This window comes from Rhinoderma darwinii, chromosome 6 (genome assembly GCF_050947455.1).
Source record: "Rhinoderma darwinii isolate aRhiDar2 chromosome 6, aRhiDar2.hap1, whole genome shotgun sequence".
NCBI classification, from domain to species: Eukaryota; Metazoa; Chordata; class Amphibia; order Anura; family Rhinodermatidae; genus Rhinoderma; species Rhinoderma darwinii.
Genome location: NC_134692.1, coordinates 145,981,004 through 146,004,654, shown reverse-complemented (window position 1 = coordinate 146,004,654; position 23,651 = coordinate 145,981,004). Strand labels below are relative to the sequence as shown.

General features: G+C 51.2%; 2 protein-coding genes across 8 annotated transcripts in view; one reads left to right on the top strand and one right to left on the bottom strand.

Annotated features, from left to right (window-relative positions):
* Positions 1-1,057: 1,057 nt before the first annotated feature.
* On the bottom strand, positions 1,058-7,173 carry PPIL3 (peptidylprolyl isomerase like 3). Of its 2 annotated transcripts, XM_075830966.1 has the most exons (7): positions 7,145-7,173; positions 7,015-7,099; positions 3,030-3,104; positions 2,425-2,518; positions 2,283-2,350; positions 1,893-2,011; positions 1,058-1,417 (listed from the first exon to the last, which is right to left on the bottom strand). In XM_075830966.1, the coding sequence occupies exons 2-7, from the start codon at positions 7,015-7,017 to the stop codon at positions 1,291-1,293; spliced, it is 486 nt and encodes a 161-aa protein (XP_075687081.1). In that variant the 5' UTR covers positions 7,018-7,099; positions 7,145-7,173; the 3' UTR covers positions 1,058-1,290. The 2 variants fall into 2 exon arrangements, with proteins under 2 accessions (XP_075687081.1, XP_075687082.1); XM_075830967.1 differs by lacking the exon at positions 7,145-7,173 and having other exon boundaries at positions 7,015-7,133.
* A 102-nt stretch (positions 7,174-7,275) lies between these two features.
* The window catches only part of PFAS (phosphoribosylformylglycinamidine synthase), a 33,352-nt gene continuing 16,976 nt past the window's right edge, over positions 7,276-23,651 (top strand). For 2 of the 6 annotated variants that reach the window (XM_075830937.1, XM_075830934.1), the window contains exons 1-23: positions 7,279-7,376; positions 17,055-17,191; positions 17,511-17,646; positions 17,735-17,840; positions 17,953-18,139; positions 18,447-18,552; positions 18,626-18,766; positions 18,876-19,000; positions 19,082-19,210; positions 19,320-19,451; positions 19,644-19,772; positions 19,937-20,010; positions 20,085-20,241; positions 20,318-20,379; positions 20,475-20,636; positions 20,948-21,058; positions 21,150-21,281; positions 21,359-21,589; positions 21,847-22,027; positions 22,102-22,185; positions 22,286-22,441; positions 23,007-23,126; positions 23,205-23,350. In XM_075830937.1, coding sequence (XP_075687052.1) covers positions 17,074-17,191; positions 17,511-17,646; positions 17,735-17,840; positions 17,953-18,139; positions 18,447-18,552; positions 18,626-18,766; positions 18,876-19,000; positions 19,082-19,210; positions 19,320-19,451; positions 19,644-19,772; positions 19,937-20,010; positions 20,085-20,241; positions 20,318-20,379; positions 20,475-20,636; positions 20,948-21,058; positions 21,150-21,281; positions 21,359-21,589; positions 21,847-22,027; positions 22,102-22,185; positions 22,286-22,441; positions 23,007-23,126; positions 23,205-23,350 — 2,925 coding nt within the window. In that variant the 5' untranslated portion in view covers positions 7,279-7,376; positions 17,055-17,073. The other 4 variants (XM_075830936.1, XM_075830935.1, XM_075830938.1 and 1 more) reach the window with 4 other exon arrangements.

Sequence of the window (23,651 nt, the reverse complement as noted above, 5' to 3'; positions counted from 1 at the left end):
TGAATCTATAGAATATATGAGATCCCTCTGTGTGTGATGAATCTATAGAATATATGAGATCCCTGTGTGTGATGAATCTATACAATATAGGAGATCCCTCTGTGTGTGATGAATCTATAGAATATAGGAGATCCCTCTGTGTGTGATGAATCTATAGAATATATGAGATCCCTGTGTGTGATGAATCTATAGAATATATGAGATCCCTCTGTGTGTGATGAATCTATAGAATATACGAGATCCCTCTGTGTGTGATGAATCTATAGAATATAGGAGATCCCTCTGTGTGTGATGAATCTATAGAATATATGAGATCCCTCTGTGTGTGATGAATCTATAGAATATATGAGATCCCTCTGTGTGATGAATCTATAGAATATACGAGATCCCTCTGTGTGTGATGAATCTATAGAATATATGAGATCCCTCTGTGTGTGATGAATCTATAGAATATACGAGATCCCTCTGTGTGTGATGAATCTATAGAATATATGAGATCCCTCGGTGTGTAATGAATCTATAGAATATACGAGATCCCTCTGTGTGTGATGAATCTATAGAATATATGAGATCCCTCTGTGTGTAATGAATCTATAGAATATACAAGAGACACTTTATGAGCTGAATTACTGGAATAAATGAACTTTCTGATGATATTCTAATTAATTGAGAAGGACTAATATATATATAATTCACTGAGAAGGACTGGTATATATCAGCAGCGGCTTCCCCCGGCAGTATCGGATGATGGGCGAGTCGCCGGACGCTAAAGACATGATCTTCATGACAACGCCGATTAACGACCCGGCCGGGTGCTGCTACTGATCAGAGCGATCACGGTCACCTCTGCAGACTCCAGACCCTTCCCTCTGGCGGCGGTGTGCGGGGGACGGAGCTGCACCGTGCACAACAATCTGCTGTGTCCCCCCAGATAAGCGGCGCCTCTGCTCAGACACCTCCCTGTCAGGTCACCGCCCGGGCAGCACCGTGAGGACGCGACCGCTACTTCTACACATAAAGAAAACCTCTTCATAACAAGGATGGGAACAGCAGAAAGTACAAGATTTATTTTTTACGTTTATTTTACATTATAACACTCGTGAAATGAAACGTAATAATCGGAGACCGCGCAGCACAGGACGAAGCACAGACCCCACTAACCACGTGCAAGAGTCCAAGAGCCTTAAAAACTCTGCACTGCTGTTGTGCACAATGTAGCATCTGATACAGATGAATTGTGGGTAAGATACGGGAGGAGAGAGAATCCAGAACTTCTGTCGTGTGCAGAGGTCAAAGGGCAAAGGGATTGGCGTGGATGGTGACGTCTTTGATTCGCACTTCTGTCAGAGGCCGGAAGGATTTCTCATGTACCTGAAGTTTTTCCAGTTCATCCAAAGTGTCCAGTCCATCGAGGACTCTGCAGAACACAGAAAAATGAGTCCAAGCAACATCTCCTGAAATACTCTGTGCTTCTACTCTGCTCTCAGCCTGATTCCCTCCCCCCCCCCCCCCCCACATGACCAGCACACTCCTCTCCTGACATACTCTGTGCTGCTGGTGATCCTGCTCCTCCCACATGATCAGCACACTCCTCGCCTGACATACTCTGTGCTGCTCGGGATCCTGCTCCTCCCACTATGTAACGCTCAGCCTGAGACCTCCCAAATAATCAGCACACTCCTCTCCTGACATACTCTGTGCTGCTGGAGATCCTGCTCCTTCCACTATGTAACTCTCAGCCTGTCACCTCCCTCATGATCAGCACACTCCTCCTGACATCCTCTGTGCTGCTGGTGATCCTGCTCCTCCCACATGATCAGCACACTCCTCTCCTGACATACTCTGTGCTGCTGGGGATCCTGTACATAACCTGCAGTAGTTCCATCACTTACTTTCCAAATATAGTGTACTTCATGTCCAGGTGCGGCTGTTTTCCGTACGTGATGAAGAATTGCGCGCTGTTGGTATTGGGGCCGCTATTTGCCATAGAGACGACGCCGCGCACATTGTGCTGGGAAGAGACGGTGATCGGTAATGAATAGTCACATGACATCACATCTACGTATACAACACAGTGAAGGTCTGATAGTCCGGCCTCCATTCCGGATCATCGGACATAGCGACGGGTCTACAGGCAACCCCGGCAGCGGGTCTCATGAAGAGGAGATGCTGCCCGGGATGGACTCGCTGCCTGGTTGGCACGCTGAACTATCAGGTGCCGGACTTACGGACTTTTCTATAGGTTTTGCTTGGTCTGAAGGATCCAGCGACGACCGACTCACCTTCAAGTACTCGCTGAACTCGTCCTCAAACTTGCGTCCCCAGATGCTCTGCCCGCCCTTCCCCGTCCCTGAAGAAGAAGCGAGGGATAAGCGGCGGCACTAATGAGAACATCCTGAGCTATGGGAGCAGCGGCGCCCTCACCTGTGGGGTCTCCAGTCTGAACCATGAAGCCTTTGATGTTCCGGTGGAAGAGGCAGCCATTGTAGAAGTTACCGGCACACAGAGCCAAGAAATTCTGTCAGACGAGACGTTACATCAGCAGCGGAGACGCAACGTGACCCCTCCCCCCACCCAGCGCCAAGAGGCAGCGACACCAGTGACTCCGCCTCCTGATCCATGCACCGAATAATCGCCACTCATTGCCCATAGCAACCAGACTCCGGATTATTATTGGGGGCCTGATTGGGGGATATTTATCAATACAACCCCCCCTTTAACCCTGAGGCAGCCATTGTTATCATTCTGCGCCCGCAGCGTCCGCTCCTAGAGAGACTTCCCCTTTAAGTCTCTTCCTGGGACGTCGGTGGCAGCTTGACGCATGGGGCGGAGCTACGTAACTCACGACCGCAGTCAGAGACGACTCAGCGGTCACAAATCAATCACGTCGGGTCTTTGTATATTTCAACGACAATAAGAAGCGGCACAAAATGGCGGCATCGCGACATATATATATAATAGCCGGTGTCGCCGCCTCAGCGAGCGCAGAAGCCCCTCCTCTTCTGATCAGGATCGCCGGCGTCACTCACCTCGCTGGCCTTCGGAGCTCGTTCACAGAACACCTCGATTTTGATGTCCCCCAAATCTGTGTGAAGCGTCACGGCCTGAAACGAAGAAAACGGAGTCAGACGCGCGGCATAAAAACCACCTAGTACAGAACGCATCATGATTGTCGCAGCCGTCTCGTCAGAATACGACGTACAGAACGCGTCAGGATTGTCGCAGACGTCTCGTCAGGATACGACGTACAGAACGCGTCACGATTGTCGCAGCCGTCTCGTCGTCAGGATACGACGTACAGAACGCGTCACGATTGTCGCAGCCGTCTCGTCGTCAGGATACGACGTACAGAACGCGTCACGATTGTCGCAGCCGTCTCGTCGTCAGGATACGACGTACAGAACGCGTCACGATTGTCGCAGCCGTCTCGTCGTCAGGATACGACGTACAGAACGCGTCACGATTGTCGCAGCCGTCTCGTCGTCAGGATACGACGTACAGAACGCGTCACGATTGTCGCAGCCGTCTCGTCGTCAGGATACGACGTACAGAACGCGTCACGATTGTCGCAGCCGTCTCGTCGTCAGGATACGACGTACAGAACGCGTCACGATTGTCGCAGCCGTCTCGTCAGGATACGACGTACAGAACGCGTCACGATTGTCGCAGCCGTCTCGTCAGGATACGACGTACAGAACGCGTCACGATTGTCGCAGCCGTCTCGTCAGGATACGACGTACAGAACGCGTCACGATTGTCGCAGCCGTCTCGTCAGGATACGACGTACAGAACGCGTCACGATTGTCGCAGCCGTCTCGTCAGGATACGACGTACAGAACGCGTCACGATTGTCGCAGCCGTCTCGTCAGGATACGACGTACAGAACGCGTCAGGATTGTCGCAGCCGTCTCGTCGTCAGGATACGACGTACAGAACGCGTCACGATTGTCGCAGCCGTCTCGTCGTCAGGATACGACGTACAGAACGCGTCACGATTGTCGCAGCCGTCTCGTCGTCAGGATACGACGTACAGAACGCGTCACGATTGTCGCAGCCGTCTCGTCGTCAGGATACGACGTACAGAACGCGTCACGATTGTCGCAGCCGTCTCGTCGTCAGGATACGACGTACAGAACGCGTCACGATTGTCGCAGCCGTCTCGTCGTCAGGATACGACGTACAGAACGCGTCACGATTGTCGCAGCCGTCTCGTCGTCAGGATACGACGTACAGAACGCGTCACGATTGTCGCAGCCGTCTCGTCGTCAGGATACGACGTACAGAACGCGTCACGATTGTCGCAGCCGTCTCGTCGTCAGGATACGACGTACAGAACGCGTCACGATTGTCGCAGCCGTCTCGTCGTCAGGATACGACGTACAGAACGCGTCACGATTGTCGCAGCCGTCTCGTCGTCAGGATACGACGTACAGAACGCGTCACGATTGTCGCAGCCGTCTCGTCGTCAGGATACGACGTACAGAACGCGTCACGATTGTCGCAGCCGTCTCGTCGTCAGGATACGACGTACAGAACGCGTCACGATTGTCGCAGCCGTCTCGTCGTCAGGATACGACGTACAGAACGCGTCACGATTGTCGCAGCCGTCTCGTCGTCAGGATACGACGTACAGAACGCGTCACGATTGTCGCAGCCGTCTCGTCAGGATACGACGTACAGAACGCGTCACGATTGTCGCAGCCGTCTCGTCAGGATACGACGTACAGAACGCGTCACGATTGTCGCAGCCGTCTCGTCAGGATACGACGTACAGAACGCGTCACGATTGTCGCAGCCGTCTCGTCAGGATACGACGTACAGAACGCGTCACGATTGTCGCAGCCGTCTCGTCAGGATACGACGTACAGAACGCGTCACGATTGTCGCAGCCGTCTCGTCAGGATACGACGTACAGAACGCGTCACGATTGTCGCAGCCGTCTCGTCAGGATACGACGTAAAGAAAACGCCTCACGATTGTCGCAGCCGTCTCGTCAGGATACGACGTACAGAACGCGTCACGATTGTCGCAGCCGTCTCGTCAGGATACGACGTACAGAACGCGTCACGATTGTCGCAGCCGTCTCGTCAGGATACGACGTACAGAACGCGTCACGATTGTCGCAGCCGTCTCGTCAGGATACGACGTACAGAACGCGTCACGATTGTCGCAGCCGTCTCGTCAGGATACGACGTACAGAACGCGTCACGATTGTCGCAGCCGTCTCGTCAGGATACGACGTACAGAACGCGTCACGATTGTCGCAGCCGTCTCGTCAGGATACGACGTACAGAACGCGTCACGATTGTCGCAGCCGTCTCGTCAGGATACGACGTACAGAACGCGTCACGATTGTCGCAGCCGTCTCGTCAGGATACGACGTACAGAACGCGTCACGATTGTCGCAGCCGTCTCGTCAGGATACGACGTACAGAACGCGTCACGATTGTCGCAGCCGTCTCGTCAGGATACGACGTACAGAACGCGTCACGATTGTCGCAGCCGTCTCGTCAGGATACGACGTACAGAACGCGTCACGATTGTCGCAGCCGTCTCGTCAGGATACGACGTACAGAACGCTTCACGATTGTCGCAGCCGTCTCGTCAGGATACGACGTACAGAACGCGTCACGATTGTCGCAGCCGTCTCGTCAGGATACGACGTACAAAACGAGTCACGATTGTCGCAGCCGTCTCGTCAGGATACGACGTACAGAACGCGTCACGATTGTCGCAGCCGTCTCGTCAGGATACGACGTACAGAACGCGTCACGATTGTCGCAGCCGTCTCTTCAGGATACGACGTACAGAACGCGTCACGATTGTCGCAGCCGTCTCGTCAGGATACGACGTACAGAACGCGTCACGATTGTCGCAGCCGTCTCTTCAGGATACGACGTACAGAACGCGTCACGATTGTCGCAGCCGTCTCGTCAGGATACGACGTACAGAACGCATCAGGATTGTCGCAGCCGTCTCGTCAGGATACTACGTACAGAACGCGTCACGATTGTCGCAGCCGTCTCGTCAGGATACGACGTACAGAACGCGTCACGATTGTCGCAGCCGTCTCGTCAGGATACGACGTACAGAACGCGTCACGATTGTCGCAGCCGTCTCGTCAGGATACGACGTACAGAACGCGTCACGATTGTCGCAGCCGTCTCGTCAGGATACGACGTACAAAACGAGTCACGATTGTCGCAGCCGTCTCGTCAGGATACGACGTACAGAACGCGTCACGATTGTCGCAGCCGTCTCGTCAGGATACGACGTACAGAACGCGTCACGATTGTCGCAGCCGTCTCTTCAGGATACGACGTACAGAACGCGTCACGATTGTCGCAGCCGTCTCGTCAGGATACGACGTACAGAACGCGTCACGATTGTCGCAGCCGTCTCTTCAGGATACGACGTACAGAACGCGTCACGATTGTCGCAGCCGTCTCGTCAGGATACAACGTACAGAACGCGTCATGATTGTCGCAGCCGTCTCGTCAGGATACGACGTACAAAACGCGTCATGATTGTCGCAGCCGTCTCGTCAGGATACGACGTACAGAACGCGTCACGATTGTCGCAGCCGTCTCTTCAGGATACGACGTACAGAACGCGTCATGATTGTCGCAGCCGTCTCGTCAGGATACAACGTACAGAACGCGTCATGATTGTCGCAGCCGTCTCGTCAGGATACGACGTACAGAACGCGTCATGATTGTCGCAGCCGTCTCGTCAGAATACAACGTACAGAACGCGTCAGGATTGTCGCAGCCGTCTCGTCAGGATACAACGTACAGAACGCGCCATGATATTGCCGCTGTACAGAGTGACGCCAGAATATCGCCGCAGTATCGTATCCAATGAAAACAACACAATACAAGTCACTGAGGGAGATTATTACACGGTGGATGTGGAGGGGTGCACTTACTTATTCATATAGTAACACACAACGATTTCAGAAGTTATAGAAAACAACAATATAAAGCCTGATAGTAATAATGACGCAGAACTCACCATCGCGTCCAAGACAAAAGACTCCCAGCGCTCCCCGACCCTACCCGGTGCGCTCTGACTCTGCTGGGTGTAGTAACATGGCCGCCTCCCGCCTTTTCCTCTTGTCTTGTGGGTGTAGTAACATGGCCGCCCCGCCCTTTCCTCCTGTCTTGTGGGTGTAGTAACATGGTCTTCTTCTGGTAAACCACCAACTTCCTCCATTCTGGGTGTAGGAATATGAAAACCTCATGTTAGGGATCGCGTGATGAGGCTGGGTGGGGCAAGATGGCCGCTCTTCCGGTCAGAAAGGATGTGACGCAGATTTGGGTGTAAAAAGATGGCGACGTGGTAGAGCTGCAGGTGGTGACTGGTGGGCAGGATTGGTGAGTGCGGGGGGCGGATGTTCTGCTGGAACTTGTGTTACATTTGTATTAGTCCTGATTGTCCGGAGCGGTCAGCCGCAGTCTGTATTGAAGGTGAATGCAATCTACTACTCCCTGTTATCAGCTGTTTTATGCTGACTGTAGAGCTCGGGGTGAGTGATGAGTATTTAGGGTTCCCGGGCCAGTACATTCCTACCTCTATACATGATAAGTGGAAGGCACGGTTCACACGTAGAAGCAAATTGCTGCGGTTTTGTGACGTGATTATTATCCGTGTGTTTTTTACGGGTGAAACGGTGCCGGCGATCGCCACATCGAACATCCGTAGTAAACCGTGTGGCACATTAGCACGACATACGGATCTAGATGAAATAGTCACTAGGACGGGCACTGCTGGGAGTTGTGGTGCCTCCGGACGTTTGCTGCAGCGTGAGAGACTCCGGGGAGACCGCTGTGGCTTATCGTGTATATTCGCCATTATTTACGCGCTGGTTCGTTGTCACGTCTTAGCCACGCCCCTTTCTTAGAAGAAACTAAAATAAAGTTGTCAGCGCCGAAAATTATATTGAAATATCATGAAGACGTCAACAAGAGCTGAGGGTCTCGTCCAGCGGAAGCCGATAGTCCGGAGGTCACGTGCCGGACTATCGGAAGTGGCGCTGCGCTGATCTCAGTCTATACAGTGCGTGAATGTTTTCTTGTCTCCGCCTCCAGACTCCTCCCTTGAATGCTGCGTTGTCGGCCCCTCCTCCTCCTCGCTGTATCTTCGCGCCGGCACGTGATGGACCTGGCCTCGGTGGTCTCTCGTCTGGACGCGCTGGCCCCCCCGGCCCTGGCGGAGAGCTGGGATAATGTTGGACTCTTGGTGGAGCCGACTCCCCCGCACCAGGTCCGGAAGATGCTGCTGACCAATGACCTGACGGAGGACGTCCTGGAGGAGGCGCTGGGGGCGGGGGCAGACCTGGTCCTGTCCTATCACCCGCCCGTCTTCAAGGCTCTGAAGCGCCTGACCTGCGCCCACTGGAAGGAGCGCCTGGTGGTGAGAGCGCTGGAGAAGCGCCTGGCGGTATACTCTCCACACACGGCCTGCGATGCACTCGCCAACGGGGTCAACGACTGGCTGGGACGAGCCCTGGGTGAGCAATTCTGCACCCCCCATGTAATTAAAGGGGGACTCCCGTATAAAATAACTGGGTCCTGATCCTTGTAGCCCCGCGGTGTAGGATCCAGGCTGAGGGGTCACATGATCAGGGGAGCGGCAGGACGTGAGTGACACCCGACTGTCTGTCTGTACAGGATCCTGTGTGTCCGTGCCGCTCCGCACCTGCTCCTCCCCCTCCCACCCCAGTGGATACGGTCACATCTTGGAGTTTGGGGGTGATGTCCCGGAGTCTATGCTGAGCCGAGTGAGCGCCCTGCAGGGGACGTGTGTGCGCACCTACCCGCTCCGGTAACGTAGAGACCCTGCATGTGTGTATAGCGTCAGTGTGCCCCACCCCCCCCCCCCCCCCCGGATTCTGACCGTGTCCTCCCTAACCCCCCCCGCCCCCTGGACTCTGACCGTGTTCTCCCTCCCTAACCCCCCGCCAGACGCTGACCGTATTCTCCCTCCCCATCCGCCGGACGCTGACTGTTTACACCTGACACTGTCCATCATCTAGGAATGAAGATGGCGCTCGGGTACGGCTCAGCTGCTCCCACAATGCTTTGCTGCAGGCCTTGGCAATTCTCTCAGAGGATCCAGAGGTCTATAAGAATGCGGAGCTGCTCACCCTACAGAAGGTAAGACACCCAGTACAATGCAGGACAGACCCTCTGGAGTATAATGTCCTTCTGGCTCTCTAGCCCCCTCTGCTGGAAACAGACCCTCTGGGGTATAATCTCTTTCTGCCTCTCTAGCCCCCTCTGCTGGACACGGGGATGGGTCGCCTCTGCACTCTCTCAGAGCCGGTGTCTATTGCAGCTGCTGTGAAGAGCGTGAAAATTCATGTTGGTCTCAATCACCTGCGTCTCGCCCTGGGGCGAGGGAAGACTTTGGGTAAGTGTGACCCCCCCCCCTGATCTTGCACCTCCCTTCCCCGGAGGGTTTCTTCATCTTACAGCGTTCTTGTTTTCCCAGGATCCTCTGTGAGAGTGATGGCCGTGTGCGCTGGCTCCGGGAGCAGCGTATTAAGTGGAGTCCCCGCTGATCTCTACCTGACAGGTAACTGCGCTGGGGTGACCGCCACGAGTCTATATCTGGGGAGACCGCCGCGAGTCTATATCTGGGGTGACCGCCACGAGTCTATATCTGGGGGGACCGCCACGAGTCTATATCTGGGGGGACCGCCTCGAGTCTACGTCTGGGGAGACCGCCACGAGTCTACGTCTGGGGAGACCGCCACGAGTCTACGTCTGGGGAGACCGCCACGAGTCTACGTCTGGGGAGACCGCCACGAGTCTACGTCTGGGGAGACCGCCACGAGTCTACGTCTGGGGAGACCGCCACGAGTCTACGTCTGGGGAGACCGCCACGAGTCTACGTCTGGGGAGACCGCCACGAGTCTACGTCTGGGGAGACCGCCACGAGTCTACGTCTGGGGTGACCGCCACGAGTCTACGTCTGGGGAGACCGCCACGAGTCTATATCTGGGGAGCCGTCGTCTCAAGGCATCGGGACAAGGTGCTGCAAAATGCACTCGGCTTTCCCAGATGAATGAGCCGAAACTGCAGCAATACAGAGGATGCGGAGACCGCCACGAGTCTATATCTGGGGAGACCGCCACGAGTCTATATCTGGGGAGACCGCCACGAGTCTATATCTGGGGAGACCGCCACGAGTCTATATCTGGGGAGACCGCCACGAGTCTATATCTGGGGAGACCGCCACGAGTCTATATCTGGGGAGACCGCCACGAGTCTATATCTGGGGTGACCGCCACGAGTCTACGTCTGGGGAGACCGCCACGAGTCTATATCTGGGGAGCCGTCGTCTCAAGGCATCGGGACAAGGTGCTGCAAAATGCACTCGGCTTTCCCAGATGAATGAGCCGAAACTGCAGCAATACAGAGGATGCGGAGACCGCCACGAGTCTATATCTGGGGAGACCGCCACGAGTCTATATCTGGGGTGACCGCCACGAGTACGTCTGGGGTGACCGCCACGAGTCTGGGGAGCCGTCGTCTCAAGGCATCGGGACAAGGTGCTGCAAAATGCACTCCGCTTTCCCGGATCCATGAGCCGAAACTGCAGCAATATGAAGGATGGGGAGATTTGACGTTCAGGGGTCTAGGAAAGCTGAGTGCAACTTTGTGGAGCTGGAGAGGCGACCGACAAGATTAACCCCCAGCAGTATATACACCTAAGCAGTCTCTTAGCGCCCCCTTTCTTCCCCGCAGGTGAGATGTCCCATCATGAGGTCCTGGACGCGGTGGCGGACGGTCGCAGCGTCATCTTGTGCGAGCACAGTAACTCGGAGCGGGGATACCTGCGGGAGCTCGGGGCCCAGATCACACAATGTCTGGAGGGGAAGGTGGAGGTGGTGGTGTCCCAGACTGACCGAGACCCCCTGCTGGTGGTGTGAGGAGCGGCAGGACCCTCTGATAACAATGAATGTCATAGAAAATAAACGCCTGCAGATGATTGCAGTTCAGCGCTCCTGTCGTGTCCTTTCCTGTTAATTCCGCCATTTTCCTGTGATATTGCGGTGGTTTTTATTTTCTCGCCATCTGACAGCAGTGCGGTGATGTTGCGTGGATCGCGCTACAGGTGATCGCCGGGAAGAAGCCGCAGCGACAGCCACATTCCAAAACACGCAACTCTTCTTGCCCCGCAGCGATGACACGAGCTTGTTCTACTGTCTCTGCGCTGTGGGACAATAAATACTCCTGCTGACGTCATCGCTGCTTCTTCCTGTGGATCCCGCGGTGGGCCGGAGCCGTCGGAACGACTGTCTGTGGAATTCTTACAACCCCATTTAAAGTGACGGTGGCGCAGTCCCCATCACCATTTCTACAGATGATTGCGTCACGTCACTGCTTGTGCTACCGCACTGAGGTCAATAGAAATTACACAACAGCCGCTTATCTTAGAGAAGCGTCACGCTATTAATAACGGCAGCCGGAGACGTCCCCAATAGATACAAGTGCTGGAGATTATAACAATAATTATAATAAGATGTCACCGAGAGCTGACACTCCATGCACGAGATAGAAGTCTGTAATTCTCTGGATTATATGAGCCCATCACTAACCCTAAAATCCAAGGTTTATAATAGTACTGGAGTGATATAAGAGGAGCGGCTGATATCAGTCACATTATGTAATGTCTCTGGAGGATATAATAGTACTGGAGTGATATTAGAGGAGCGGCTGATATCAGTCACACATGATGTAATGTCTCTGGAGGATATAATAGTGCTGGAGTGATATAAGAGGAGCGGCTGATATCAGTCACATATGATGTAATGTCTCTGGAGGATATAATAGTACTGGAGTGATATAAGAGGAGCGGCTGATATCAGTCACATATGATGTAATGTCTCTGGAGGATATAATAGTACTGGAGTGATATAAGAGGTGCGGCTGATATCAGTCATATATAATGTAATGTCTGGAGGATATAATAGTACTGGAGTGTTATAAGAGGAGCGGCTGATATCAGTCACACATATGATGTAATGTCTCTGGAGGATATAATAGTACTGGAGTGTTATAAGAGGAGCGGCTGATATCAGTCACACATGATGTAATGTCTCTGGAGGATATAATAGTACTGGGGTGATATAAGAGGAGCGGCTGATATCAGTCACACATATGATGTAATGTCTCTGGAGGATATAATAGTGCTGGAGTGATATAAGAGGAGCTGCTGATATCAGTCACACATATGATGTAATGTCTCTGGAGGATATAATAGTACTGGAGTGATATAAGAGGAGCGGCTGATATCAGTCACACATATGATGTAATGTCTGGAGGATATAATAGTACTGGAGTGTTATAAGAGGAGCGGCTGATATCAGTCACATATGATGTAATGTCTCTGGAGGATATAATAGTGCTGGAGTGATATAAGAGGAGCGGCTGATATCAGTCACACATATGATGTAATGTGTCTGGAGGATATAATAGTGCTGGAGTATAATAAGAGGAGCGGCTGATATCAGTCACATATGATATGTCTCTGGAGGATATAATAGTACTGGAGTGATATAAGAGGAGCGGCTGATATCAGTCACATATGATGTAATGTCTCTGGAGGATATAATAGTACTGGAGCGATATAAGAGGAGCGGCTGATATCAGTCACATATGATGTAATGTCTCTGGAGGATATAATAGTACTGGAGTGATATAAGAGGAGCGGCTGATATCAGTCGCACATATGATGTAATGTCTGGAGGATATAATAGTACTGGAGTGATATAAGAAGAGCGGCTGATATCAGTCACACATATGATGTAATGTGTCTGGAGGATATAATCGTGCTGGAGTATAATAAGAGGAGCGGCTGATATCAGTCACATATGATGTAATGTCTCTGGAGGATATAATAGTACTGGAGTGATATAAGAGGAGCGACTGATATCAGTCACACATATGATATAATGTCTCTGGAGGATATAATAGTACTGGAGTGATATAAGAGGAGCGGCTGATATCAGTCACACATATGATGTAATGTCTCTGGAGGATATAATAGTACTGGAGTGATATAAGAGGAGCGGCTGATATCAGTCACACATATGATGTAATGTCTGGAGGATATAATAGTACTGGAGTGATATAAGAGGAGCGGCTGATATCAGTCACACATATGATGTAATGTCTCTGGAGGATATAATAGTGCTGGAGTGTTATAAGAGGAGCAGCTGATATCAGTCACACATATGATGTAATGTGTCTGGAGGATATAATCGTGCTGGAGTATAATAAGAGGAGCGGCTGATATCAGTCACATATGATGTAATGTCTCTGGAGGATATAATAGTGCTGGAGTGATATAAGAGGAGCGACTGATATCAGTCACACATATGATATAATGTCTCTGGAGGATATAATAGTACTGGAGTGATATAAGAGGAGCGGCTGATATCAGTCACATATGATATGTCTCTGGAGGATATAATAGTACTGGAGTGATATAAGAGGAGCGGCTGATATCAGTCACATATGATGTAATGTCTCTGGAGGATATAATAGTGCTGGAGTGATATAAGAGGAGCGGCTGATATCAGTCACATATGATGTAATGTCTCTGGAGGATATAATAGTACTGGAGTGATATAAGAGGAGCGGCTGATATCAGTCACACATATGATGTAATGTCTCTGGAGGATATAATAGTACTGGAGTGTTATAAGAGGAGCGGCTGATATCAGTCACATATGATGTAATGTCTCTGGAGGATATAATAGTGCTGGAGTGATATAAGAGGATCGGCTGATATCAGTCACACATATGATGTAATGTCTCTGGAGGATATAATAGTACTGGAGTGATATAAGAGGAGCGGCTGATATCAGTCACATATATGATGTAATGTCTCTGGAGGATATAATAGTACTGGAGTGATATAAGAGGAGCGGCTGATATCAGTCACATATGATGTAATGTCTCTGGAGGATATAATAGTGCTGGAGTGATATAAGAGGATCGGCTGATATCAGTCACACATATGATGTAATGTCTCTGGAGGATATAATAGTACTGGAGTGATATAAGAGGAGCGGCTGATATCAGTCACATATGATGTAATGTCTCTGGAGGATATAATAGTGCTGGAGTGATATAAGAGGAGCGGCTGATATCAGTCACACATGATGTAATGTCGCTGGAGGATATAATAGTACTGGAGTGATATAAGAGGAGCGGCTGATATCAGTCACATATGATGTAATGTCTCTGGAGGATATAATAGTACTGGAGTGATATAAGAGGAGCGGCTGATATCAGTCACATATGATGTAATGTCTGGAGGATATAATAGTACTGGAGTGATATAAGAGGAGCGGCTGATATCAGTCACGTGATGTAATGTCTCTGGAGGATATAATAGTACTGGAGTGATATAAGAGGAGCGGCTGATATCAGTCACATATGATGTAATGTCTGGAGGATATAATAGTACTGGAGTGATATAAGAGGAGCGGCTGATATCAGTCACACATATAATGTAATGTCTCTGGAGGATATAATAGTACTGGAGTGATATAAGAGGAGCTGCTGATATCAGTCACATATATGATGTAATGTCTCTGGGGGATATAATAGTGCTGGAGTGATATAAGAGGAGCGGCTGATATCAGTCACATATGATGTAATGTCTCTGGAGGATATAATAGTGCTGGAGTGATATAAGAGGAGCGGCTGATATCAGTCACATATGATGTAATGTCTCTGGAGGATATAATAGTACTGGAGTGATATAAGAGGAGCGGCTGATATCAGTCACACATATGATGTCATGTCTGGGGGATATAATAGTACTGGAGTGATATAAGAGGAGCGGCTGATATCAGTCACATATGATGTAATGTCTCTGGAGGATATAATAGTACTGGAGTGCTATAAGAGGAGCGGCTGATATCAGTCACATATGATGTAATGTCTCTGGAGGATATAATAGTACTGGAGTGATATAAGAGGAGCGGCTGATATCAGTCACACATATGATGTAATGTCTCTGGAGGATATAATAGTACTGGAGTGTTATAAGAGGAGCGGCTGATATCAGTCACACATATGATGTAATGTCTCTGGAGGATATAATAGTGCTGGAGTGCTATAAGAGGAGCGGCTGATATCAGTCACATATGATGTAATGTCTCTGGAGGATATAATAGTACTGGAGTGATATAAGAGGAGCGGCTGATATCAGTCACATATCATGTAATGTCTCTGGAGGATATAATAGTACTGGAGTGATATAAGAGGAGCGGCTGATATCAGTCACACATGATGTAATGTCTCTGGAGGATATAATAGTACTGGAGTGATATAAGAGGAGCGGCTGATATCAGTCACATATGATGTAATGTCTCTGGAGGATATAATAGTGCTGGAGTGATATAAGAGGAGCAGCTGATATCAGTCACATATGATGTAATGTCTGGAGGATATAATAGTACTGGAGTGATATAAGAGGAGCGGCTGATATCAGTCACATATATGATGTAATGTCTCTGGAGGATATAATAGTGCTGGAGTGATATAAGAGGAGCGGCTGATATCAGTCACACATATGGAGGGTCTCAGTATTGGGGACATGTGATATGAAGTCGGGATCATGGTGGAGGTTCATTTACACTTCAAGTACCTTCTCCCCAGTCTGTGATGGCTGATAACAGGGGACAGTAGATTTTAACCTGCTCAGCACATGGAGATTTTATTTGTGTACTGTCACTTTAAGTTTCTGCCATGTGACTGCTGTTGATACATTGTGTATAGATAATAATGTGATCCGGATGATACAGATTATACTTTATAATGGGTGGGGGGAGGGGACGCAGCATCACAAGGGTCCAGGGGAACTAATATATAGGGGGTGATTCTCACAGGACAGGAAGCGCAGACTCTCACCCTCCACCCACCACTCCTATCCTCCCTCCCAGTCTCCGCCTATAATCCTCATCCTCCTCCGGCCCCTCCCCCGGTTTCCTCTTCATTCTCGGAGCACATGGTTCAGGTGAGTGTTATATACAGGGATGTCCTCTTATTGATGGGGTGTGGACCCTGCAGCAGGTTGTGGGGGGTCCCCGTGTCTGCTGAGAGTCGGGGTCGCGCTGTCCACAGCAGGGGGTTTGTTCTCTGATACTTTGGAGTATAAGTCTTGATGTAAAGTGGTCACATCCAGAGCTGCAGCAACGATTCTGATACTGACTTGTGATCTCACACAGAATCCGCAGCAGAATCTTAAAAAAAACGCAGAGAAATCCGCAGCGAATGGCGCACGTCTCTCCACAGCGGCACCACCTGCAGATTTAACGTAAAGCATTGATTATAGCAAAGTACATGAGCGCCTGCGGATTTCCTGCGATTTTTATTGCTTTCACGGTGTAACTATCGTAACGAAACAAATCTATTGAGACATTTCTGCTCCTCATTGAAGTCTATGGGCAAAACCCGCGGCGTCTCCGCTCAGAACCCGCAGCAGAAATCGAAATCCTATCATGTGTGATACTGTCTGCTGAGCTGCTGTATCTAATCCTATCATGTGTGATACGCTCTTCTGAGCTGTGTATCTAATCCTATCGTGTGTGATACTGTCTGCTGAGCCGTGTATCTAATCCTATCATGTGTGATACCCTCTTCTGAGCTGTGTATCTAATCCTATCATGTGATACCGTCTTCTGAGCTGTGTATCTAATCCTATCATGTGTGATACTGTCTGCTGAGCCACTGTATCTAATCCTATCGTGTGATACTGTCTGCTGAGCTGTGTATCTAATCCTGTCACGTGTGATACTGTCTGCTGACCTGTGTATCTAATCCTGTCATGTGTGATACTGTCTGCTGAGCCAGTGTATCTAATCCTATCGTGTGATACTGTCTGCTGACCTGTGTATCTAATCCTGTCACGTGTGATACTGTCTGCTGAGCTGTGTATCTAATCCTGTCATGTGTGATACTGTCTGCTGAGCTGTGTATCTAATCCTGTCACGTGCTTCGTCTTGATTCCATGTTCTCCCCCTGCAGGGTCTCCTGATCAGTGAAGATGAAGGTCTTGCACTTTTATTGCTCTCTCCCGGCCTCTGATGATTCGCTGCGTGTGTCTGGGACGGAGGATCCGGGGATCGTTCAGCGGGAGCGGTGTTACAACGTCAGCTGGACGGGTGAGGGATCGGTGTCGCCCGGTGTGATATATATATGTATAGACTGTGATGTGACCCGGCCCTGCCCCCTCCTCTGCCTCACGGTTTTATCTCTGTTGGGTCCTTGACATATTTTGCCTCGTGAGCTGAACTCCTCTGTTCTCACATAATACAGATCAGACCACTAATAACCGGCTGTAGATATTCTGCTGCCACGTCGCACCCCTGCCGGTACGGGTCTCGTAGGCCGCCAGTTCTTCTCATTGGCTCGGCTGTTTGTACTCCGTGGGTTGGACCAGTAGAACATTTTTGTGATTTGTAGATCTTGCGCCCCCTGCAGGTGACTCTCCTCCGACCTCTGAGCAGACGGACATCCTGCGCTGGCTCTTCAGCTGCCCCTTTGACCCCCAGAGCGTTTCAGACACAACTTTTCTGCATCCTGACCCATCGGACCTTCTGGTGGAGGTGGGACCCAGGTGAGTAAGAGGACTACTGCACCCATCATCCAGCTCCACGGCTGATTGGAGAATCACCTACTGACTGTTTCTCTCCAATTCTCTGTAGGTTGAATTTCTCCACCGCGTCTTCCACCAACGCCGTGTCCATTTGTCGTTCCATCGGTCTGACCAACGTTGACCGGATCGAATGTTCTAAACGATATCTGATGAAGGTGCGAGGAGCGTCTGTAGGACCTGCAGGCCGATCCTGCGAGATGTTTGCTGCTTGTGTTGTGACATGGGGAACCGCTGATCTTCTATTAATCGAATATCTAAACCCATCAGTTTTCTAAAGAACTCGAGGAGAGCGAGAAACAGAACTTCACCTCTTCCCTCTACGATCGGATGACGGAGTGCATCTACCCCGAACCTGTGAGAAGTTTCCAGATCTCTGTGCGGCCGGAGAAGGTGTATGAGGTGGACGTGATGGGACGAGGGAGAGCGGCGCTGGAAACCGCAAACACAGAGCTGGGTAAGTGGCTCATTGTATCTTATACTCCAGTCACATCAAGAGCTGCATTCTGAATTCTGCTGGTTGCTTCCTGAATCTGTCAGCACTGTGTTGCCTGACACACCTATCCTCATTATTGCGCTGCCCTGTGCTACGTTGCAGGATGTTAACACTACTTGTCCCACAATGCAGCACAGCAGAACATGAACTGTACAGTCCCTGAAACATTGGGAGGTGGTGCAGCCTGAAAGAATTGCAAATAAGCTCCGGATGTAACTAGAGTAGAAAACCTCATCAGAAGATAAGTAACGCTGAGGGTCTTTTCCAGGTCTTGCTTTTGACTCCTGGGACCTGGATTTCTACACCGCACTTTTCCAGCGCGTGGGCCGCAACCCGAGCAGCGTTGAGTGCTTTGACTTGGCTCAGTCTAACAGGTCAGCGTCTCGGACATTGCCTCCGGTTGTCTTCTTCGGAGACTCTTGACTAATGACTTCTTCCATCTTGCAGTGAGCACAGCCGCCACTGGTTCTTCAAGGGTAAGCTCATCGTAGACGGGCAGGAGAAGTCGCACTCGCTGTTTGACATGATCATGAAGACCCAGGAGACCAGCAACCAGAACAACGTCATCAAGTTCTGTGATAACAGCAGGTCTGTGTCTTCTCTCCGGTGTCTTCTTTCCGGTGTCCTCTCTCCGGTAGACGTGATGATGAGTGGTCTGACTAAAGCTTACGTTCTCCAATGTTGTCTCTGTGTCCAGCGCAATCCAGGGGAAGCAAGTGACGAGCCTGATCCCCACCGATCCCTCATGTCCTGCCCCCTACAAACTGGCCAGCTCCACCCGGGACCTCATCTTCACTGCCGAGACGCATAACTTCCCTACAGGTGGGTGCGGAGTTTTGGATGGTGTAACTACGCCTGATCCTTCTTCTGACGTCCTTCTGAGGTTCCTGCGCTCTCTTCCAGGCGTGGCTCCCTTTAGTGGCGCCACTACCGGCACAGGAGGTCGTATTCGGGATGTACAGAGCACCGGGAAGGGGGCCCACGTTATAGCCGGCACCGCTGGATACTGTTTTGGGAACCTGCACGTTCCGGGTAATGCCGGACTTGTCTCTTCTTCTGTCCAGTGAGACCGTTTCTTCTCTCTCGTACTCTGGGCCTCTCGACTCTTCTGCCCAATAAGTCCATGTTCCTCTGCCTGCAGGATATTGTCTTCCATGGGAGGACCCCTCTTATCAGTATCCAGTCCAGTTTGCCCGACCTCTGGAGGTAGCCATTGAAGCCAGTAACGGAGCCTCCGATTATGGCAACAAATTTGGAGAGCCGGTTCTGACAGGTGAGGAGGCGACGAGAGGAGGAGTAAATCCATTTCCTCCCACCCTGTCCAAGTCTTGATGATTTACAACCAATCAGATAAGAGTAAAGTCATGCTGCCCGGATGATCGGGCGCGGTTCTTCACTCTCCGGACCCGCCATTGTTGGGCCGTCCATTATGGCAGCTCATTGTCTCTTCTCTTAATGGTGACAGGATTCGCTCGTTCGTTCGGCCTTCGTCTGCCCTCCGGGGAGAGAAGAGAGTGGGTGAAGCCGATCATGTTCAGTGGCGGGATTGGTTCTATGGAAGACGTTCACCGGACCAAGGACACTCCAGAACCCGGTGAGGCTCCTCCAAGACCTCTGGACTGTGTGGACAACGTTGTGTGTTTTGTATCTTGGAGTTTGAGTTTTGGTGATTGATGAAGAGAAGTGGTGGTCCGATGTAGAGATCTCCATGTCCCACCCCACCCCTCCCCTCCTCACCATTTTGTTTCTCTCACTCAGGGATGCACGTTGTGAAGATCGGGGGTCCCGTCTATAGGATTGGGGTGGGTGGAGGAGCCGCTTCTTCTATTCAAGTAAGTCGTGACAATGAATTCTGTCGTCTTGCATTTTAAGTTTATATCGCAGACCAATACTCCATGATGCGCAGGTTCAGGGGGACAACGCCAGTGAACTGGACTTCGGAGCGGTACAACGAGGGGACGCGGAGATGGAGCAGAAGATGAACCGAGCCGTCCGCGCCTGTGTGGAGAGAGGGGCCCGGAATCCGATCTGTAGTATTCATGACCAGGGGGCCGGTGGTAACGGTGAGGCCGGTGGCTGCGTTGTCCACTCCTCCACTTCTGGTGGCGCCTCTGTCCTGACTCGCGCTCTCGTTCTCAGGTAATGTCCTCAAGGAGCTGAGCGAACCTCAAGGAGCCGTCATCTACACCCGCAACTTCCAGGTAGGAAGCCTCCCCGCTCCCCGGCATGGTCTCCCCCGTCGCCTGCAACATAACTCAAATGACTAAGACTTCTCTGAATGGTCTTGTATCGCCAGTTAGGGGACCCCACTTTGAGTGTCCTGGAGATTTGGGGGGCAGAGTACCAGGAATCCAATGCTTTGCTCATCCGTCCAGAAGATGCCGAGTTCCTGCAGTCCGTGTGTCGTAGAGAAAGGTCTCCAGTGGACTTTGTGGGTAAAATCACCGGAGACGGCAGGGTAAGAACCTACAAAACCTCATGTTATTGATTGAGTCTCCCCCCCCCAGTCGTTCACCACTGTGAAGTGGTTTCCTAAAATAGCGGCTATTACAGTACTCTTAGGAGTCATCATCCAGCTTTCTAAAGACCCTGAACGGCATATATTGCTATGTATTGTTACACCCTATATTTCCTTCCTTTGACTGTCTGTCAGTCTTCACTGTACTTCTGGCATTCTGTTTACCATAGACACTCCCAGGATTTTTTCCCAGTAAACTTGTGATTATTTTGGATGAGATCTTTAATTCTCGTCTCCTCTTTCCTGTGTAGATTGTTTTAGTGAATGGCAGCGAGCGAGATCCTGTCCCCGATCACGGTGACCGCAATGTTGTCCCGGTGGACCTGGAGCTGGAGTGGGTCCTGGGGAAGATGCCTCGTAAGGTAGAGAACCTCCTCATGGTCCGGTCCCTCCAGACGTCACGGTTTCGATGCCTCTCTCCTCACCTTGTCTTCGTGTCTCTGCCTTTTATAGGAGTTTGTGTTAAATCGCGTTACCCCCATACTGAAACCATTGACCCTCCCCGAAAAGCTGAGCGTCCGGCGAGCGCTAGAGCGCGTCCTGAGACTGCCGTCTGTGGCGAGTAAACGATACCTAACCAACAAGGTGGGTATCGTCTCAGAATTTCCATGCTGGGACCTCTGGTGACTTCGTATCTTCAGTAACACGGAACCGTCCTGCAGGTGGATCGCTCGGTCACGGGTCTCGTAGCCCAGCAGCAATGTGTGGGGCCACTTCACACCCCATTGGCTGACGTGGCTGTCATCTCCCTGTCCTACACTGACACTGTAGGTGGAGCTACGGCTATTGGGGAGCAGCCAATTAAAGGTCTTCTGGACCCGGCGGCAGGTGCCCGGATGGCGGTGGGCGAGGCGCTCACAAACCTGGTGTTTGCCTTAGTGACTGACCTGAAGGTAATCTCCGAAGTCTTGAAATGCTGCACTGATGCTATATAGAGTGATCGTCTCCTGGACCCTCCGGGGTCCACTAGTGACATCATCGGTTTGATTTACTATGTGGAGGACAGCCGTGTCAATCTATTGACTGTGAGGGCCTGTGGTCATCCTCGGCTGTTGGCCCCTGGGGCACGGCCAGATGCCCTCTCCTGGTCACAGTGAATGTGTTGGTCCGGCGGCCCCTCGGTCTAGTCACTCATCTCTCTATCTCGTAGGATGTGAAGTGCAGCGGTAATTGGATGTGGGCGGCCAAACTACCTGGTGAAGGTGCGGCACTGTATGACGCGTGTGTGGCCATGTGTGATGTCATGGCGCAGGTTGGTGTCGCTGTGGATGGAGGAAAGGACTCGCTCAGCATGGCCGCTAGAGTCGGAGCAGAGACCGTGAAGGCCCCAGGTGACCAGGACGGGTCAATGTCCTCTCCACGCTCCTGTCTCTGTCCTTCAGTCTAATACGGTCTCTGTTTTCAGGGTCGCTGGTCATCTCGGTGTACGCAGTGTGCCCTGATATCACGGCCACCGTCACGCCAGACCTGAAAAACCCGGGACAGAAGGGTAAGTGTACACGGGGGGGGGGGGGGCTGGGATTGTGGCGTCTTATACTGCAGAGGACGTGTTAGGGAGGTGGAATAGTTATATCTTCTCTCCCCTCCAGGCGTCCTCCTCTATGTGCCCCTCAATCCCACCAAGCATCGTCTAGGTGGTAGCGCCTTGGCTCAGTGCTATTCACAGCTCGGACAGCGGCCCCCTGACCTGGATGACCCCCAGACCCTGGTCTCCTGCTTCAAGGTCACTCAGCAGCTCCTCAAAGGTGAGACTGATCAAAAAAGCTTTTCTATATTTCTCTTAAATAAAAAAAAATGATGATATGGTGTTCAGATAAGTCACACCGCCACATCCAGAGCTGCATTCTCAATTCTGCTGCTTTCCTGTTAGCTCTCGGGTTGCAGAACCTTACAGCTCCCTGCTGGTGCAATGGCAGAAGGAATGAACGGCTGTGAGTGAGATGATGTTACGTGTATACAGTGACTGTGGGTACCAAGCGACAGCATAATGGTCAATGCAGCTCTGGATGTGACTGGAGAAACTGCTGACGTAGATACTCTACCGCATTACACTCTGATGCTTTGCATTGTGGGCGATGCAGTGTTTTTCTGTACTTGAGGCTGTTGACGTGTTTACATCAAACATTGTCCGTCTCCCACGATGCAGCACAGGAAGGTATATAGTGAGGTCCTGAGAGCTAATAGGAAGGCAGCAGACCTGTGACTGGAGTATAGGACACTGTCGCTGTGGATGAGTCTCCGCTCCCTGCGTCTTCTCTATTACTCCACGTGAGGTAACTCCTTCCCTGACTCTCCTTCTCTCACCCGTAGAGCGTGCGCTGAGTGCGGGGCATGACGTGAGTGACGGAGGCCTCATCACTTGTCTCCTGGAGATGGCGTTTGCCGGTAACTGTGGTCTGGATGTGGAGTTTTCTTCCCCGGACGTCAGCGGTGAGTCCCTGTTTGGCGTCTCGCGGTTGATCGTTGATGGCTGGATGTCTTTACATCTCGCTCCTTCTTGTTCCTCAGCTCTGGATCTGCTGTTCTCCGAGGAGTTGGGACTTGTTTTAGAGGTCCCTGAAGGGTCGTGTGAGCGGGTGATGGAGCAGTACCGAGCATCGGGGCTCCAGTGTGTCAAACTAGGACGTACCCAGGGAAGGGGCCCGGGCGCTATGGTAAGTCTGATGACCCTTTAAATGGCCGTGAACCAGAATTTACCAGGGGTCTTAAAGGTACGGTACCTATCCTGACCACCCCGTATGTCGCCCTGTGATACTGATCTGCCGTTTTTTGTGACTTCTCCCCTCTGTATGACGCGCTCTAATGATTGCTGGTAATCTAGACCGCTCACCCCATACGGACCCAGCGTCACATTTTCTAATAAAAGATGAGCGGCGCCAGGACCTACATCAGTTAGGGAAATGCTAGGGGTCCTGTGACGTGCGCCTCCTACATCATTTACATTAATTAGCATTT